Raw genomic sequence first — 20,440 nt, forward strand, 5'->3', positions numbered from 1 at the left:
AGACAGCATACGCAGTTCAACTAATAAAGATCTTCGTCGCTGGCAAACAATTGATGCATTTGCAGATTTGCTTTTGATTGACTGTAGGTCCACTGCCACGCTCCGAGTGAGAAACCGCTTCAGACGATTCAGCGCATACAGGAACTGAACAAATCATTCAAACTGATTCGCGAACCAATTTAGTCAGTTTTGCCAACTTGTTTGATCAAGTCTTTGAACAGAATCGATTCAAAAGAGCGATTAATTTGTGAATGGGACATCATTCATGAAAAGAGACAGCGTGCTTAGAATAAACTACGCATTTCTTAACATGTACAGTATTGCATTTAAAATAAAGTAACGAGGGGAACGTCGCCAAATGTAGCTAAGTAAAATTACAGATTTTTCATTACAAATGTACTCAAGTAAAAGTACAAATTTTCCAAAAAACTACTCAAGTAAATGTAACAAAGTAAATTTACTTCGTTACTACCCACCTCTGGTCCCGCAAGTAACTTTGCTTCAAGAACTGCAATCCTTTGTAGAAGTCTGTGGCAGTTTGTGCAGCAGGTAGATTCTTCAACCAGAAGAGGCATATTTTTTCTAATCCTTTTGGATGTAGGCAGCTGTGTTTTCCCTTCTCCGGTGTAGGGACTCGTTCGACAGACGTTACCAAATGACTTTATCAGCCAGAGGCATGATTGAACAAAGCTTCATTTGGTCCAAAAGATCCATTTCCTGACAGGAAAAACCTAGCTTTTACAGAAGTGATGACGTGACTTCTTTTAACAAAGGACTCTGTCTAAAGGACTTCTTTGCTCATCAGCAATAAACTAATCAGAACCCATCACGTGGATCTGATCACATTAAATCTATTGATTCTCTCACAAAACCCTCTTGTATTATCGGACGGAACAGGAAAACACCCATCAACGGATTTAAAGACAAATCTGTCCTATCAATACCTCCCTTGTGTGGCCGTCCATCGTGACCCGGTCACCCATGACTCCGGTCAAAGTTAAACTATGCTTAGGACTCAATCTTGAATCTCAAAAGGGACAATTGTCGATTACTTAAAGTATTAACTATATCCAGAATAACATTTGCTATGATGTGATTACTAATATGTTGGAGTCAATGCTTTATATGTTTGTAGTCCTGTATGCATCGTCTTTCTCTTATAATCATTGTTTTAATTAGGTCAGTCTAGTAATATGTGTGTAAGAAGTGGGTCGTGTTTGAGCTCTAAATGCAGAATTTATAATTCTCTGTAATTCTGTGTGAATGAAACATTGAAATTCAGTATCAGGAAAATATTAAGAAACTTTATAAAGTTGTTAATAAAACAGGAGAATGTTCTGCAGAGATCACGCGATGTGATCAATAGACAATAGACGAGGCGTGTCTAATCTCCGTAGCAACGTCTCATTGGAGGATCGCATCTGAAGGATGGAGCCAGAACTGCTCCTTTAAAACTATGCTGTCCGAACAAGGCAGTCAGTTGAGAAATATGAAATAAGGTCAGGGTCAGAAGCTGGAAGTCAGAAAAGGCCAGAAGTCGGTCAGAAATCGCTCGAAATCGGTCAGAAGCCGGTAGCCGAAACACCGCTACTTTGACCACGGCGGAAAAGTCGCATGGGTCATTGATAACTGATTGACCGGGGCTGATTTTCCATCGAACACCCGACTTCAACCACGAGCTGCGCCGCTGATCATTCGACAGCCGTCACATCCAGACTCCAAAACACTTCGTGAAATATCTGACCAAAGTCTCCCAAGAAGAGAGCCGCTCAAGCCAGACGCTCAGCCAGCAGCATCCTTCAAAGCTTCCGCGCAACCCACAGGGCTTTCCCGAGAAGACGTCACCTGAAAGACAGCCAATCCAGAACGGGATTCCACTGTACACGAGTCACGGAACAACCCGACTACCTCAGCTGTCACAGCAAACGCAGGTACAAGCAAACTTCTCTCTCTCTTGCTGGAAACTGGTGAAACTCCTTTAAACCTAAAGAATCAAGCCAAAGCTCTGCTTTTGTGATTTTCCTCAGGTTATGAGTTAAGTTAGCACTGAACTTGGGACTTTTCATAACTCATCAACTCCGCGAATGTGTGTGCATGTATGTATGTGTGTGTGTGTGTGTGTGTGTTTAGCCTTAGTTTCCTGTAATCATTAGAAGTAGTCAATAAATCTTGTTTTGATTTTCACATATACGAGTTTCTTGTGCTGTGTATCAAATTACTGTCTTAAACTCAAAGATCAAAGTTACCTCTTGCTTATAATATAATAATTACAATAATAACAATAATCATAATAAAATATTGTTACTGTTGGCCGCAGAATAATATTTTATCCAGAATTGGTCAAATACTCTAACCTCAATTTTCGCTGGACGAATAATTGATGAAGTGTTAAATATTAATTCTGAATCATTTACAGTGAATCATTTACAGTTGATTCAATTCTTATTCCCTGTAACAATTAAATTGAGCTAATAAATAGGCTAAGTCCTTACACCGGAATGTAAGCTGATGGCTGCTGTCAGTGGGAGGCTGGTCGGATAAAAATTTCCCTTTTTTGTAGCAGTCTTCCAGTTAAAAAGTTGTTGGTGCCAAGATTTGTCGTTTGAGCACTGTGCTGATTTGCTGTAGTTAAAATTACGAGATAAAATATAAAAGCAATAGAGCAAAGCACAGAGCTGTAAGCAAGAGTGTCCGAACAGTAGCAAAGCAGGATACGACGCACTGTCCACTTTGGTTATCGGTTCAGTACTAGAGTTCTTACAAAGTCGTTTCTCATCCGGTTTAACCATATCTACACTAAAAGTGTACGTTTCTTCTATCCCTGCTTACCGTGCCCCTGTGGATGGTACCACTGTGGGGAAAAACCCATTGATGACTTGTTTCCTTCATAGCACCCAGAGGCTGAAGCCTGCAACAAGCACTAGATTCCCTGCTTGGGATTTGGCTATTGTTTTAGAAGGTTTATCTACAGATCTGTTTGAGCCACTTGAATCCGTCTCAGAAAAAGCTTCTGACACTGAAGATTGTTTTACTTCTTGCCATTTCTTCTCTTAAGTGAGTAGGAGACCTTAAGGGCCTAGCTACATGCCTTGAATTTGCACCAGGGATGGTCAAAGCGTTCCTTTACCCTAAACCGGGTTATATCCCTAAGGTTCTGACCAATGTTCCTCAGCACAACAGAGGTCGCCCTGCGATCCTATCATACGCAGCGCGAATTCCCTCGAAAGGGATTGTCTCAGGTTACGTATGTAACCATAGTTCCCTGAGAAAGGGAACGAGACACTGCGTCAAGTTGCCATACTTCCTGCATCCCTGTGATCGATTTGCTTCGGCAATTGAAGTTGAAGCCAGTCTGGCCGGATGTGTATTTATCCTTTCCTGGTCGTGATGTCACCCGCCCGTTACATTCACTCTCGCCATTGGACTAGTTGACAGACGTGCATCAGATGCAATCATGCTGGGGGCGTTCCCAAAGTGATCCTATCAGACGCAGCATCTCGTTCCCTTTCTCGGGGAACTATGGTTACATACATAACCTGAGATGTTTTTTAACTACTCATATCAGTTATGATCACATCATTGTATATTTTATATTATTGATCAATATGTGAATACGTTGACCAGGTTACACATGACACGGGTGGTGGTCTCATTGTCACAAATTGATTTAGATGAGATTAGATCAGATTAGACAGAACCGATTCAAGACCAGAGTGATTCCATATGTCACGGACTTCCGAAGCTTTGGTCACGTGCTTTTTCAAACTGTAGATCTGCTCCGTGATTATTTAGATATGGTGGAGAAAACAAGTCTGACCATCAGATGTCGCTAATGCATACTGTGTTAAAAACTTAGAGTAATGAACCGTTTTTCGGCACAATTTTATTGAGAGTCTCAGATGCTTCAGAAAGCCTTGTTTTCCCATCACTACAAAAGACACGCGCAAAAGACAAAACACAAAAACACACTGCAAATCACTTTAGGTCGGGTATTCTGTCACACACGCTGTGTTAAACATCAGATACAAACACGATGATGAAGAGAGAATGCAGTCTTTAATAAATCCAAAGGTAAATCCAAGAGCTTCACACATACTCGTAACACGGACGATACCTGACAATGGTGAACAGAAACAAGGGACCTTAAATACATGTGCAAACGAGGTGATTAATGACACACAGCTTACAGTGATGACTCAAATCAAAAACCATGACAACAACCTAGTGGCGGGAAATGGTGCAAGCAGGAAAACTAAGTCCAAACTGAGTGAAACTGTGACAGTATGCCCCCTCCCGGAAAGGTGTGACCCCGTGCCGGCAGATGAATGGAGGAGGCTCAGGTGGAGGATTAGAGTCAGGATAAGGGACTGTCCAATCTGAGTGAAACTATGACAACTTACATGCAGGATTTTTTTTTTTTTTTTTTTTTTTTAATATAAGTATAATGTAAAAATGTGTATACAATAAGTGCATTGTATCAATAATATAGAATAATATAGGATTCATAGACAATTTAAAAAGTTTTTGGGGCAGACCTGACCTGTTGAAAAGAGATGGTATTCATCCCTCCTGGGATGGGGCTGCTCTTCTCTCTAGTAATATGGCACATATTCTTAGAGCTGAAACAAACTGGGGCCCAGGTCAGGAAGCAGACATACTGGCTAAACCGACCGTCTGCTAGCCGTCTCACATCACAGAAGTCAGATAAATCCCAACACAGAAACTCTTTCACCTAGATATTATCACATAGAGACTGTGTCTGTACCCCGAATTAGTTAATACAAAATACTTCCAAACCCATTTAAGGGTAAAAATTTAATTGAGGTTCAACAAATAAAAAACAGAAATAATACTGATAAACAAATAATAAAGCTTGGGTTGCTGAATATTAGATCCCTTTCTTCAAAAGCACTTATTTTAAATATTATCACAGACAATAATCTAGATTTGTTGTGTTTGACAGAACTGGCTAAAACCAGATGATTACATTACTTTAAATGAGTCTAGTCCTCAAGGTTATGATTATCGACACAATCCTCATCAGAAAGGCAAAGGGGGAGGTGTTGCTGTAATTTATAGTAATATCTTCAGTATTACTCAAAAGTTGTTCAAATATAATTCCTTATATACAGGCCACCAGGGCACCATACAGACTTTATCAAAGAATTTGCTGATTTTTTTTATCGGAGTTAGTACTGGCTGCAGATAAATTCCTTTTTGTTGGTGATTTTAGTATCCATGTAGATATGCATTGTGGGGCTCATGTGTACAGTGTTGGCCAATAATAAGCTGCTGTTCTGACGTAGAACCCGGAAGTGCCACACTGTGTTTACTATGTCAACAGCATAGGAGACTGACAGGGAAGAGAAGTTGTTTAATAAAGTCGTTATTTTGTTTTGCCTTTGCACACAAAAAGTATTCTCGTCACTTCACAACATTAAGGTTGAACATCTGTAGTCACATGGACTATTTTTATGGTGTCTTTAGTACCTTTCTTGGCCTTGACATTTATGATGTTGCGGTGTATAGGGTAATCAGAAAGATCTCGAATTTCATCAAAAATATCTTAATTTGTGTTCCGAAGATGAACGAAGGTCTTACGGGTTTGGAACGACATGACACTTTGGTCTGTCTTCTGTGTAGAATACAGGACAAGATGTTTTGACAAATATTTTTTCCATAAAATGAAATGTGCAAGTCAGTTTGGTTCAGAGTTGTTTTAGACCCCAAATTTTCTCAATGTGTTTTGTCTTCCACAGAAGACACACAGTTTAAGAATGATGTAAGGATGAGCAAATAATGACAGAATTTTAATTTTTGGGCAAACTATCCATTTAAACTAAAGTAAGTGATTGATCTTTTCTTCTATATTTGATATATAGAAGTCTGGCTTATTGAGTTATGTCATTTTGATTAAGAATGACAAGATAAAAAGAAACAAAGAAATGTATACATTAATAGTTTGCAATAAGATCAATAACTTTTGTTTAGAAAATAAGGTAAATTACTATTTCATGCTGACTTTAAAGGTGCACTATGCAGGATTTCCGAAAACAAACAAACAAAAAACAAACAAACTACAAAAGATGCATTCGGATTGGCATTTATAGACATTCTAAACTCTATTGGAGTTAGACAACATGTGTCAGGACCCACTCATTGTCGTAATCATACTTTAGATCTAATATTGTCACATGGAATCGATATTGATGCCGTTGAAATTCTGCAGTAGAGCGATGACATCTCAGATCATTATTTAGTCTCATGTATACTACATTTAGCCAAGGCTGTAAAACCGCCACCCAGCCATAAATATGGTAGAACCATCACTTCTACCACTAAAGATTGCTTAATAAATAATTTTCCTATCAGTTTCCTCACCTTAGCACACCAGACAGCTTAGAAGACCTCAATGTTGCAACAGAAATGTCTCCGGTTACTAAGGTAACCTCGGTTCCCTGAGAGACGGGAACGAGACATGGCGTCAGAAGCTGACCTTCTCTCCTAATCCTTCCTGAAATCCTATTGCACAACGCCAGTGAATTTGCAACTCTCACTGACCAATGCCAGCCAAGACGGCGAAGGGGGGCGGTACCCGCCACTATATAATGCTATATAAATTAATAAAAAAATAATCCCCAAAGTACACACCTACGAAATGCTTATAACGTATTTACCCATGTAACATCGTATGCATTCAAGAATAATATACAGGCTACATACAGGGTAATGAAGCAAGTGGGCGGCCAGGCCGGGCACAGCAATAAGAACATACAGTCAACGAGCAGCTGCTGCTGCTGGCGACGGTATAACATGAGAGAATTCATCAGCGAGCCCGTGCTCATTGCGAGGACATAGACGAATTGCTGGCACTGTGTCCCATATTCCAGGCCGTTTATGGTGGCGTAACGTACGAGGCAACATCGTGCATCATACAGCTCGCTCTGCCGATATGAAGGGGAGAGTGCCACAGACTGGGTGTGGCGCTGGCTCCGCCCCAGATTCACTTATACGACCTAGTTGAAACCACCAGCCTCAGCTAGTGGGTGGGAACTGCAGGTAGAATACGAGTTGTATTCAACGCCAGGACTTGTGAGGCTAGAGAACACACGTCCAAATTGTAAAACCTGGCGAAGGTATTCTGCGACGACCAGCCCGCCGCCATACAAATGTCTTTGATGGTGACGCCTTTAGTCCATGCCCACGAGGATGCAATCGCCCTCGTTGAATGCGCTCTGATGCCGATAGGCCATTCCATTCCTTGGTTAGAATAGGCCAAAGTGATCGCATCAACCACCCAATGCGATAGCCGCTGCTTAGAGACGGGACGTCCTTTGGTACTGCTGCCGAAACAGACAAACAGCTGCTCAGAGAGCCTGAACTGAGCCGTGCGGTCAATGTAAACTCGCAAAGCTCGCACTGGGCATAACTCCTGATGAGGGGCGTTATCCGCTGACTCCTGGGTGAAAGCCGAAAGAGTTATCACTTGTGCTCTGAACGGCGTTGACAGCGATTTAGGCACGTAGCCCAACCTCGGTTTGAGTGTGACGTTACAATCATCTGGCCCAAACTGCAAGCAATCAGCGTTAATAGAAAGCGCTTGCAAATCCCCCACGCGTTTTACTGAAGCGAGGGCGAGTAGCAGCGCGGTTTTAAGTGAGAGCTCCTTTAAGCCGACTGACATGAGCGGCTCAAAAGGCGGCCGCGTCAACGCTTCGAGTACAAGAGCTAAATCCCATGACGGCACCGTGGGGGGGCGAGAGGGTCTTAGTCGTCTTGCATCCCTCAAAAATTTTACCACTAGATCGTGTCCGCCCATCGATAACGGCATGAAAAGCTGAAATAGCTGCCACATAGACTTTAAGAGTGGAAGGCATACTGCCGCCGTCCAACCGCTGTTGTAAGAAATCCAGAATGCCTGAGACGGGACAGTTTCCCGGTTCGAGACCATTCAGTTCGCACCATTTCACAAATACTGCCCATTTAGAAGCGTACAGGCGCCTTGTAGAAGGGGCTCGCGCCTCTGTAATCGTGTCCATAACACGGCGGGACAGAACGCTCGGATCTAGCGGCTCCCTTGCACTACCCACACATGAAGTTTCCACCATTCGGGGTTGGGGTGCCAAATTGACCCGCCCGCTTGCGACAGGAGGTCTCGTCTCAGTGGAATCATCCACGGGGGAGCCGTTAACAGTTCTAGCAGATCGGGAAACCACGGTCTGTTCGGCCAGTACGGGGCGATTAGAAGCACCGACGCTTTCTCCTCCCTGATCTTGTGCAGCACTTGTGACAAAATCTTCATCGGGGGAAATGCATAAAGGCGAGCATTCGGCCATGGCATCGTCAGTGCATCCCCTCCCAGGGGAGACCGCGACAGAGAAAAGAACAGAGGACAATGCATGTTCTCCTCCGTCACGAATAAGTCCACTTCCGCCTTCCTGAATTGTTCCCAGATCAGTCTCACTGTCCCGGGGTTCAATCTCCATTCTCCTTGAGGGATCCCGTCCCTCGACAGCATGTCTGCGCCGCTGTTGGACGGAGGCCACCGCCTTTCTTTGGAACGACAAAATAGCGGCTGTAGAACCCGCTCTCTCTCTCTTGGCGGGACCACTTCTATCGCGCGCTTTGCGAGGAGATTGAGAACTTCTTGCCTCAGCACTGACTTGTTGTGAGCCGGCACTGTCGACATAACCACGCCATTGAAACGGAGCGGTCTGCGCCGAAACTGTAAAGTATAGCCGTTCTCTATTACGTTCCGCACCCAATCCGAAATACCCGGAACAGCCCGCCAAGCGCTTGCAAATTGGCACAGAGGACGGGGCGCCCCGCCTTCTGTATTCTGGACAATGCCGCTGTAAACTGGGGTAGTGCGCTGACAGCTCTCTTGACAAATGGGCGCTTTAAGAGGCGGCGAATTGTGTACGTGAGAATTGACACGGGTGCTCCGCTGCGGCGGAGGACCTACATTCACCAACAGAGCGCGAGCGTCGCCGATTACACGGGGGAGCTGCGAGCCCGATTGTATCTGCAGCAACTCGCCTGAGCATAGAGTGCGAGAAGCTGCCGTTGCTAGAGGAGGAGAAAAAAGCTCTTTTTGCGAGGTTGTAACAGCCTTTATTACATTTTGACCATGAACAACAGAAACATTCTCGTAGTCACCTGCAACTGCCAAGGGGACTTCCTGAGAACACCTCGGACGCTTCGCAGCGGGTTCGCCGCTCAGCGCCCTCCTCCTCTGCACTCTCCCGTCAGGAACGAGGTTTCTGCTCCGAAGAACTAGGAGCAGTCCTGGGGCGGCCACCTTTCTTAAAGCCGTGACTCGACTTCGGCGGTCTCTGCCAGGGTGTTTTGGTGCGTGCAGCAGGCTCCGGGTCCGGCGCCGAAGGGGCGGGAGCAGAGGTAACTCGCTTCAGCGGCCTGTTTGAAGCAGAAGAAGATCTGCTGCGCGCTGGAGGCGGCGTGGGCGCCCGGCGTGGGAGGAAATGACTCATCGCCCTGGAACGCTTTTGCGCTTCAGAGAAACGCTCTGCAATCGCTTCCATGGCGTCCCCAAAGAGGCCGGAGGGAGATAAAGGAGCGTTGAGCAGCGCCTTCCTGTCTGCATCCTTTAATTCTGTAAGAGTCAGCCACAAATGACGGTGGAGCACAACCATGAAGCCCATGCTTCGTCCGATCGCCTGGGCCGTTTTCTTCGTTGCCTTCAGGGCAAAATCAGTCGCAGCGCGCAGATCCTTAAACGCCTCGGGGTCCGCCTCACCCTCGTCCAGAGTTTTCAGGAGCTGAGCCTGGAAAACCTGAAGCACCGGCATCGTGTGAAGTGCTGAAACTGCTTCACCTGAAGCGGCGTACGCCTTTTCAGCGATATGCGCGGTCATACGGCAGGGTCTTGACGGCAACATAGCGCCTGCTTTCTGGGAAACTGACGAGGGGCAGAGGTGCGCTGCGATAGATTCCTCGACTGGCGGAATGCACGTATAACCACGGGCTTCAGTGCCATCAACTTTGGTGAATATCTCCGAGCCGCTGGCGTGGGCGCGAGCCGAGTGGGGCGCGGCCCAGGTCCTAGCGACCTCCTCGTGCAGGTCTGGAAAGAAAGGGGCTCGCTTCCTTGGAGCGGCGGCTCGGCGGCCCAAGTGAAGGAACCAAGAATCCAGTTTGCTCTTCGCTGGCTCGTCGGGGGAATCCCATTCCAGACCGAGATCACTCACGGCCCTAGTAAGAATCCTGACGAGCTCGTCTTGAAACGCCACCTGCTCCTCCGGCTCAGAGCGCTCCTCCAGGAGGTGGTCTGTCCAGTCCTTCTCGGACGCCGTTAGGGACATGGCCTCGTCGGGATCGTCATCCCTCGCCGTGCCGAACAAAACCATCTCCGACGTGCCGGGGGCGGGTCGAAGACTCTCTTCGGTGAAGTAAACAGGTGGTGAATCACACCTCATTCCCCCGTCATCGCCCCTATGCGGCTGTCCCACCAGCGACTCATCGGCGGCAGTGGGACGTTGCCTAGGACATTCACCAAGGGCGATGCTCCTCCGAGTCCTCAGCACCCGCACTGGGAGATCCTCGCAGTGCGGGCAGCCCGACCCGGCGAGTGCTGCTTCTGCATGGGCGAGTCCCAGGCACAGAATGCAGTACTCGTGGGTGTCCGGAGCCTCGATGGGCCCCGAACACAGCGTGCAAACGTTAGACATGCTGGAACGCCAAGAGGGTAATCCGTCTACTCGCGTCTTCTCCACAGCTGTCTTGTAGTCTAAATCGTAATCCGTTGATCGTGAAAAGGAAGATTCTGAGCTTATGCCGCCAGGACGGCACATTATATAGTGGCGGGTACCGCCCCCCTTCGCCGTCTTGGCTGGCATTGGCCAGTGAGAGTTGCAACTTCACTGGCATTGTGCAATAGGATTTCAGGAAGGATTAGGAGAGAAGGGAGTCCCCAATGCGTCAGCTTCTGACGCCATGTCGAGAGACTGTTCTCGAAAGGGAACTATTGACTCTGTCTTTTCCAGAACATTAGATGCAGTTGCTCCTCTGCACTAAAAGAAGATTAAGGAAACTGATACAACGGCGTGGTACAACGTGCACACTCGGGCTCTCAAGAGAGCTGCCAAAAAAATGGAGCGCAGCTGGAAGAAAACAAAACTAGAAGTTTTTTGCATTTCATGGAGAGAAAGAATGATTGAGTACAGAAAGGCCTTAAAAAATGCTAGATCTACTTATTTTTCAAATCTCTTAGAAGAAAACAAACACAACCCTAGGTATTTATTTGATACAGTGGCTAAATTAACGAGAAAAGGAGCTTCGACTTCTGATGTTTCCAAACAGCACAGCAGTAATGACTTTATGAACTTCTTCACTTGTAAGATTGACAGTATTAGAGAGAAAATTATAACCATGCAACCATCTACTACAGTATCGCGTCAGACAGTGCACTGTAGTGTCCCTGAGGAAAAATTCCATTCATTCGTTGCTATAGGGGAGGAAGAATTCTCTAAACTTATTAAATCATCTAAATCAACAACATGTTTGTTAGACCCTATGCCAACTAAGCTATTGAAAGAGATGCTTCCAGAGGTCATAGATCCTCTTCTTAATATCATTAATTAATCTTTATCACTAGGATACATACTGAAAACTTTTAAGCCTGCTATTATTAAACCTCTTATTAAAAAAACACAACTTGATCCTAGAGAATTAGTTAATCTAGTTAGTTATTAGTTATTAATTAGTTAGGCTGATCTTGAATCTACCTTTTCTGTCAAAAATACTAGAAAAGGCAGTTTCATCACAACTATGTTCCTTTTTAGAAAGCAATGGTATACGTGAGGGATTACAGTGAGGATTTAGAACGTACCATAGTACTGAGAATGCTCTCATTAGAGTTACAAATGATTTGCTCTAATCATCAGATCGTGGTTGTATCTCTTTATTAGTGTTCCTAGATCTCAGGGCTGCTTTTGACACTATCGACTACAATATTCTTTTGAACAGACTTTAAAATTATGTTGGCATTAGTGGATTTGCATTGGCATGGTTCAAATCTTACTTATCTGACCGTTATCAGTTTGTAGTAGTAAACAAAGAGATGTCATATCGATCACAAGTTCAATACGGAGTACCGCAAGGCTCAGTACTAGGACATTTGCTTTTCATTCTGTAAATGCTACCCTTGGGAGATATCATTAGGAAGCATAGCGTTAGTTTTCACTGCTCTATATTTCGCGCCCTGATGAAACTTACCAATTCACAAAATTAAAAGAATGCATAGCTGACATAAATTGATGACCAGTGGATGACCTGTAATTTCTTACTACTAAATTCAGAAAAATACAGAGATTATAATTTTTGGATCAAAGACTTCTTCACGCAATAACCTAGAATACTGTCTAACACTTGATGGCTGCTCTGTTAAGTCTTTGTTGTCAGTTAGGAACTTGGGTGTGCTCTTTGATACCAATCTTTCACTTGAAAGCCATGTTTCTAGCATCTGTAAAACCGCATTCTTCCATCTTAGAAATATATCTAACCTATGACATATGCTCTCAATGACAAATGCGGAACAGTTAGTTCATGAGTTTATGACCTCAAGGCTAGATTACTGTAACGCTCTACTGAGTGGTTGTTCTGCTCGCCTGTTAAACAAACTACAGCTGGTCCAAAACACAGCTGCTAGAGTTCTTACTAGAACCAGAAAGTATGACCATATTAGCCTGGTTCTCTCAACACTGCATTGGTTCCCTATTAAACATAGTATAGATTTTAAAATCTTTACCTATAAAGTACTAAATGGTTTAGCTCCCCAGTACCTGCGTGAGCTCTTAATGCATTATAGTCCAATACGTGTATTGCGATCTCAGAATTCTGAACAGTTGATAATACCTAGAATATCAAAATCAACTGCAGGCAGTAGATGCTTTTCCTATTTAGCACCTAAACTTTGGAACAGTCTTCCTATCACTGTTCGGGAAGCAGACACACTCTATCAGTATAAGTCTAGACTAAAAACACATCTGTTTAAACTTGGATACACATAAACCATTATCTACTTCTATAATTCAAATCATGTAAATTGTTAGGCTGCATAGATTAGGTCAGCAGGAACCGGGAACACTTCCCATAACACCTGATGTACTCGCTACTAGGGTTGTTCCGATTCCGATACTAGTATCGGAAATACCACCGATACCAGAAAAAATTCTAGCATCGGTATCGGCGAGTAATTAAACTCCTGTACCGATCCGATACCATTTTCTTAAACAACATCTAGTTGTGCCCGCTATCTTTGCTTAACGCAGCAAATTGTAAATCGATTCTTCTTCATGGCTCAGAATGCAAACACAGGAAGTTGTGCTGTGTTGCCATAAGCAACCACTGTTTAGAGCAGTGAAGAAGTGAAAAACAGAGTTATTTATTAGAAATAAAACTAAATAAGATGCTAAATGAATTCATTTAAAGTGAATCTGAAGCCTTCCTTTCTCATTCGGCACTGTTTCCATTTTCGAGACGAATGCTAAACTATTAGGCTATTTATTATGTAAGCTTTGTACTTCACTCGCATTATCGACAACATCCTTCACAACAGCACAGTCAGGCGGTGGTCCCAGGATGGCAGAATGTATTACAGAATTGAATTGAGCAGTTTAAAGTTTTATATGTTTGGTTAATTGTATTTTATTTTAATATTTAACAGCTGCGATATCAAGTAAGCAATGCAAGAATTTGTGTGTGCGCACATGAGGCCCCGGCGCGACCACTGGAACGTTTTTTTTCCCTAAACTGTACTCCGTAATTTATGGTTTATGGTCGTAATTTAAAAGCCAGACATAATTCATACATTTACAAAAGACATTTAAATAACAAAAACAAGAAGAATGTCTGTTTCCTTTCCTAGATCGTTGGAGTGCGCCACAATGAACCACTTTCGATTTGTTAATATGTAGACCTAATTATATGGTGAAATATTTTGCGTAGCCTATAGGCCTAAATATTCCCTTTTATTGTATATGTGTTATGTAAGCCTACAGATTTATTCTGTTTTCTCCGTTCACCGAACCGCTGCATGTGCGTGATGTGGCGTTGTGTGAATTCATGTTCTAGATATCCTGTAATTTTCGTTGGTTTCAAAATGCACAACAAGCTGCATATTAGCCTACTTGACATTAATTTTCACTTAAATGTAGGCCTTAATGGTGACATATCATTGGAAAAACTAATGCCAGGGCATTGCCATTGTAACTTACCTAACCTATGATGACTTGACAGCTGAGCCTGAGCATGTCAGCGCGGGCATCTCACTTTAGAGCGTGAGCGTGGGCATTTCACTCACGTTGGATGCATCAGCGTCACATTTGCATAGGCTGTACTATTTGAATTCGTGATTGGTTGACTGCCAAATCAAAATATTAAACAGAACAAAAAAATAACGTTATTAACCGGTTAATGGCCATTTCAAATGAGCGTTTCTGTTCAAAACGATTAAATCTGATTCAGTTTCCGTTTCTGGATACGTTCTGGTCAAAATCTCGTTCGTTTCCGGTTTTCGTTTTTCGTTCTTTGAACCGGTTCAGAGCCCTGCACCCAGGTATCGGATCAGTACTCGGTATCGGCCGATACCCTGAGCTCAGGTATCGGAATCGGTATCGGGAATGGAAAAGGGGTATCGGAACATCTCTGCTCGCTACATCATAAGGAGAATGGCGTCTACGCTAATATTAGTCTCTCTCTGTTTATCCTGAGGTTTGCTGCAGCCTGCCAGATCCAGGCCGTATCCAGATGAGATGAAGGACCTGCATCTAGACATGATGATAACACAGCCCTGACGTTTCAACTAATCTATCCCCTGCGAAGGCCCATTTCCCTTTCCTTTCCCTATGTAATGCCAGGGCATTGCCATTGTAACTTACCTAACCTATGATGACTTGACAGCTGAGCCTGAGCATGTCAGCGCGGGCATCTCACTTTAGAGCGTGAGCGCGGGCATTTCACTCACGTTGGATGCATCAGCGTCACATTTGCATAGGCTGTACTATTTGAATTCGTGATTGGTTGACTGCCAAATCAAAATATTAAACAGAACAAAAAAATAACGTTATTAACCGGTTAATGGCCATTTCAAATGAGCGTTTCTGTTCAAAACGATTAAATCTGATTCAGTTTCCGTTTCTGGATACATTCTGGTCAAAATCTTGTTCATCTCTACTCGCTACATCATAAGGAGAATGGCGTCTACGCTAATATTAGTCTCTCTCTGTTTATCCTGAGGTTTGCCGCAGCCTGCCAGATCCAGGCCGTATCCAGCTGAGATGAAGGACCTGCATCTAGACATGATGATAACACAGCCCTGACGTTTCAACTAATCTATCCCCTGCGAAGGCCCATTTACCTTTCCTTTCCCTATGTATAGATAAAACGTTATCAAAATGTTTTCCAGTTCGCATAGATCCGCGGACACAACTAATTTTTCTGTATTATGCTGACCAGTAAAGTAATTTGGCAAATATCACTTTTTTAAAAAAAAACAAAAAAAACACGCAAAACCTATAGACTAAACACGTAAATGAACGGCAAGAATGCATTAAATGTATTCAGTTTTCAGTAGGAAATTAGGCGGCCCCTAAAGTAGTAATTACCAATTTTTACAACGGAAGTGATTCAATCCAAAACTTTAGCTCTATAAGAATTTTCCTATTGTCACTGTGAAGCTGCTTTGAAACAATATGTATTGTGAAAAGCGCTATATAAATGACAATGACTTGACTTCATGTTCAGTTTGCAAGTCTACACAGAATTAAATTAATTAATTAAATACATTGAAGCTTGCTGGACATCATTGAGTTTCTGTTACCTGTGGAGACACCAAACTTTACATATCTTTATTTAATGTCATAATGTTCCAGCTTCTGCTCATTCTGTACATCAAAATGAACAGTTTGACTTTAAACAAAGCTAATCAAAATGTAATTTTCCCCCTCAAAGGCATTTCACAGTGGTGGTCAGAATTATTGGCACCCTTGGTAAATATGATCAAAGATTGTTGTAAAAATAAATCTGCATTGTTTATCCTTTTGATCTTTAATTCATAAATTAGCAAAAATCTAACCTTTCATTGAAGAAAAAGAATTGAAAGTGGGGGGAAAGTCACATTATGAAATAATGTTTATATCCAAAACACGTTGGCCACATTTATTGGCACCCTTTTATTCAATAGTTTTTGCAACCTCCTTTTGCCAAGAAAACAGTTCTGATTCGTCTTCTATAATGCCTGATGAGTTTGGAGAACACCTGACAAGAGATCAGAGAACATTCCTTCATGCAGAATCTCTCCAGAACCTTCAGATTCCCGGCTCCATGTTGGTGCTTCTTCTCTTCTCTTCAGTTCACTTCACTCATTTTCTTTAGGGCTCAGGTCAAGGAACTGGGAAGACCATGGCAGAAGCTTCATTTTGTGCTTAGTGACACATTTTTGTGTTGGTTCTGATGTTTGTTTTGGATCATTGTCCTGATGGAAGATCCAACCATGGCTGATTATAGGATTTCTAGCAGAAGCGGTCAGGTTTTGATTTTTTATCTGTTGATATTTGGTAGAATCCATGATACCATATATCTGAACAAGATGTCCAGGACTTCCAGCAGAAAAATAGGCCCACAACATTAAAGATCCAGCAGTATATTTAACCGTGGACATAAGGGTACTTTATATCCATGTGTGCACCAAACCCATCTGGTGGGTTTGCTGCCAAAAAGCTCTTTTTTTTTTTTTTAGTTTCATCTGACCATAGAAGCCGGTCCCATTTGAAGTTCCAATCATGTCTGACAACTTAATATACTGGAGATTGTTTCTGGATGAGAGCAGAGGATTTTTCTTGAAAACCTCCTGAACAACTTGTGGGGATGTAGGTGCTGTTTGATATTTTTTTTTTTTTATTATTGCTTTCTGAGACTCAAGACTCAACTAATCTCTGCAATTCTCCAACTGTGATCCTTGGAAAGTCTTTGGCCACTCAAACTCTCCTCCTCACCGCACATTAGGACAATTTAGACACATGTCCTCTTCCAGGCAGATTTGTAACATCTTTAGTTAATTGGAACTTCTTAATTATTGCCCTGATAGTGGAAATGGGGATTTTCAATGCTTTAGCTATTTCTTACAGCTATTTCTATATTGTGAAGCTCAGCAATCTTTTGCTGCACATCATAACTATATTCTTTGGTTTTACTCATTGTGATGAATGATTAAGGGAATTTGGCCTTTGTGTTTCCTCATGTTATACTCCTGTGGAACAGGAAATCATGGCTGGACAATTTCATGTTTATGATCACCCTGGTGTGCTAAAAATGTAAATATGAATGGAATATACTTCAGAGATATTTTACTCATAAAAAATTCTAGGGGTGCTAATAATTGTGGGCAACATGTTTTGGAGAAAAACATTTATTTCATAATGTGATTATTTCCTTCAATGAAAGGTTAGATTTTTACTCATTTTATGAATTAAAAGATCAAAAGGATAAACAATGCAGATTTATTTTTACAGTCATCTTTGATCATATTTACCAAGGGTGCCAATAATTCTGAGCACCACTGTATATTATTGACAATGGTCCTTGTCTGTAAAATTGATAAATCCTTTTGTCCCCCCTAAAAATCTTTTTGAACCTATCCCTCTATGGGACTAATTCTGAAATCATAATTAGAAAAAATCAATGACTTTATAATTTACATATATTTAAGGCAAAAATCGTTTTCTAAAATTAATTTTTTACATCTGACCTTTGACCTTTTTTTTAGGATCTCGTCATTTATAACTGACATTGTCCTATTAGTGTAAATTATTTTGGGCAAATTGCCTGAAACTTCACACTCATTCAAATGCATTTTTACTATCTGAAAAGTAGTGAAAAGGTCTTAGTGTTTAAAAAACAAAACAAAACAAAAAACATTAAAAAGCTTTGATAACGTTACATTTCATCTTGTGCTACCATATTTCATTTGGAGCTTGCATGTGAAAATGTCAAACTTGACACAAATTCAGATGCAACTTCACTGCCTTAACAATAGTGAAACCTTGTCTTAGTGTTTCAAAAAAAAAAAAAAAAAAAAAAAAAAAAAACTTTAAAACAATCTTTAAATTTTTTTCTTTCTTGTCCAAATCAATAACTGTAGCACAAGTGAAAATCAACAAGACTCATTTATGCATTATTGAATTTACAAAATGTGCATTACAAATGATCAAAGACTTTAGAAAACACATTTGGATGAACAATTGAATTTATATGTATTTCTTAGTCTAAAATGAACTCACAATAAAGCCTTGGCAGCATGTGACCTACAGTAACACGTGCTCATGTCTCCTTCACATCCTTGTTGTCAAAAATGTGAAGCACATGACACATCGATTTTAATTTTATTGGCTGAAGAGGATGTCATATGATAATATTTTTTTTTTTTTTTTTTGTGTAGAATATTATTATCGTATTTTAAATGCAATTTTCTCTTTGTCATTTATAAATGACGATACACTATGCCATAAGCTAATTTTATAAATCATAGAATAAAAATAGTATTACTAAGTCATCCACTTACAGTAGAATAACAGACAGTCATAAAAGTAGAGCTCATAAAAGTGCAGCTAAATCTGCAGTCAGAATTATTTAGCATTATTTAAAACTACTTACATTAAAGGGAAACATTTCATTTTGTTTTCAGTACTGTATGTGGATCATGGTAAATTTCAATTTATTTTAAACATTTCATTTTATTGAACATTTGTCAATATTTGTATAAAACTGTAACGTAACACGAAGCTAAAACAAAACAGTAACATAACAGACAGGTGACTGGAGCCCAGACTGAAACAAGACCAAAAGTCATAATCAAAAAGACCTTGAACAAAGACTAACTGTAATACAGATTAATGATTAAAATCTATTTTTGCCTCCTTTGAAGGGTAAATGCTCAGACTGGCGCTCTAGTTGGAAGCGATAGTCTTGTCGATCCAGGAGCGCAGTTGGGAGATGCGGGCGTATATTACTGGGTAAACAGTGCTACAAGTGCTGGTGCCCCAGGACACAGACCCCACCAGACTCCAGACTCCTTTACTCTCACACACCAGAGGACCACCAGAATCACCCTGTGGGAAACACACAGACACAAACACACATTTGAGATTGAAACAGCAGCAACATTAATATGGGAATGTGTTTGTCTTGATCTGTCTTTATATACATGGCAAGATGAGGATCCAGAAGCTCCAGCACAGATCATGGCATCAGTGATTCTGCTCTGACCCCAGATCTGCCTGCACACAGCAGGACTCATGATGGGCAGACCTGTCTGCTGCAGGATCATAGGACTCGCTGAAAAAAGAGAAGGAAACATCAGAAAAGCTGTTCAAATTCATGTAAAGGGCAAAAGATAATAATATACAAGAGTAATTTTTAAAATTTGTCCTCGTCTAAGAGGCGACTTACTTGTGATGGCAGTTCTGCCCCATCCAGTGGTGAAGCAGCGGGTTCCAGGCAGGATGTTGATGGTTGATGGAGCCAGACATACAGGAGAGATACGGGGAGTGAAGACAACTGGAGACGCAAGTTTCAGCAAAGCAATGTCATTGGTGAATGTGTTGGTGCTGTAGAGCGGATGGGTGATGACCTGCACATTCAGAAAGCACCGAAAAAGATAGTTTGGCACTGAAACTGTGAACTGCACTAGACTGTGGGAAATTCCTCACCCATACACGGTCCTTTTCCTATTTTTGTTGTAACTCCTGAGTTGTCGTAACTGAGCTTTCTTACAGCACTCCTTCGCTCTTGATTTTAGTTGATTCAGGTGTTTCACCAGATCGTATGAAGGTTCGGTGGGACAAAGGTTGGAGCCTTGCAGCAGCAGCTTATCCATTGGTCCATACAATTTCCTACCTAGGTGGAGTTCGGCGCGTGACATTCCAATAGATTCTTGGACAGCTGAGTTAATTGCAAACCTCAGTTCTGGTAAGTGTTGGTCCCATTTTTTATGGTTATCATCAACATATGCAGAGATCATTTGCTTGAGGGTACGATTCACACATTCTGTCATGTTTGTTTGAGGGTGATAAGCAGTAGTCATCCTTTGAGTCACACTCCATTTTGCACACATTTCTTTGAAGACAGCTGACACAAACTGAGATCCACGATCTGACAAGAGGAAATCAGGAACCCCCCATCGGGTTAGAACTTCTTTTCGGAGGAGATCCGCAATGGTTTGTGCTGTAGCATTCCGCATAGGAAACATCTCAACCCACCGTGAGTAGTAATCTACAAAGACAAGAAGATATTCGTGCTGGTGAGTACTACGAGGTAAGGGTCCCATAATGTCAACACCAATCATGTGATTTGGTTGTGTGGTGGTAACTTGCTGAATTTTTCCCGCAGGTTTTTTTTTTTTCCACATTCCAGGCCAGTAAGCAAC

The 20,440-nt window shown here is 42.1% G+C and overlaps 1 protein-coding gene across 1 annotated transcript; it reads right to left on the reverse strand.

Moving 5' to 3' along the window:
* Nucleotides 1-18,524: 18,524 nt before the first annotated feature.
* LOC125248226 (chymotrypsin B-like) lies at nt 18,525-19,891 on the reverse strand. The gene is made up of 4 exons (XM_048159954.1): nt 19,789-19,891; nt 19,465-19,701; nt 19,220-19,350; nt 18,525-19,124 (listed from the first exon to the last, which is right to left on the reverse strand). Exons 1-4 carry the CDS (start codon nt 19,889-19,891, stop codon nt 18,963-18,965), a joined length of 633 nt encoding a protein of 210 aa, XP_048015911.1. The 3' UTR covers nt 18,525-18,962.
* Nucleotides 19,892-20,440: the final 549 nt, after the last annotated feature.

The sequence above is a fragment of the Megalobrama amblycephala genome, linkage group LG16 (assembly GCF_018812025.1).
Source record: "Megalobrama amblycephala isolate DHTTF-2021 linkage group LG16, ASM1881202v1, whole genome shotgun sequence".
In the NCBI taxonomy this organism is placed as follows: Eukaryota; Metazoa; Chordata; class Actinopteri; order Cypriniformes; family Xenocyprididae; genus Megalobrama; species Megalobrama amblycephala.

What these genes read in the sequence shown, in the direction of transcription:
- LOC125248226 (XM_048159954.1), bottom strand. Translation starts at nt 19,891, where the DNA reads ATGGATAAGCTGCTGCTGCAAGGCTCCAACCTTTGTCCCACCGAACCT. An exon ending in GGGCAGAACTGCCATCACAA is followed by an intron (nt 19,351 to 19,464) that starts GTAAGTCGCCTC and finishes CTCTTTTTTCAG; the next exon opens with CGAGTCCTATGATCCTGCAG. An exon ending in CTGGATCCTCATCTTGCCAT is followed by an intron (nt 19,125 to 19,219) that starts GTATATAAAGAC and finishes TGTTTCCCACAG; the next exon opens with GGTGATTCTGGTGGTCCTCT.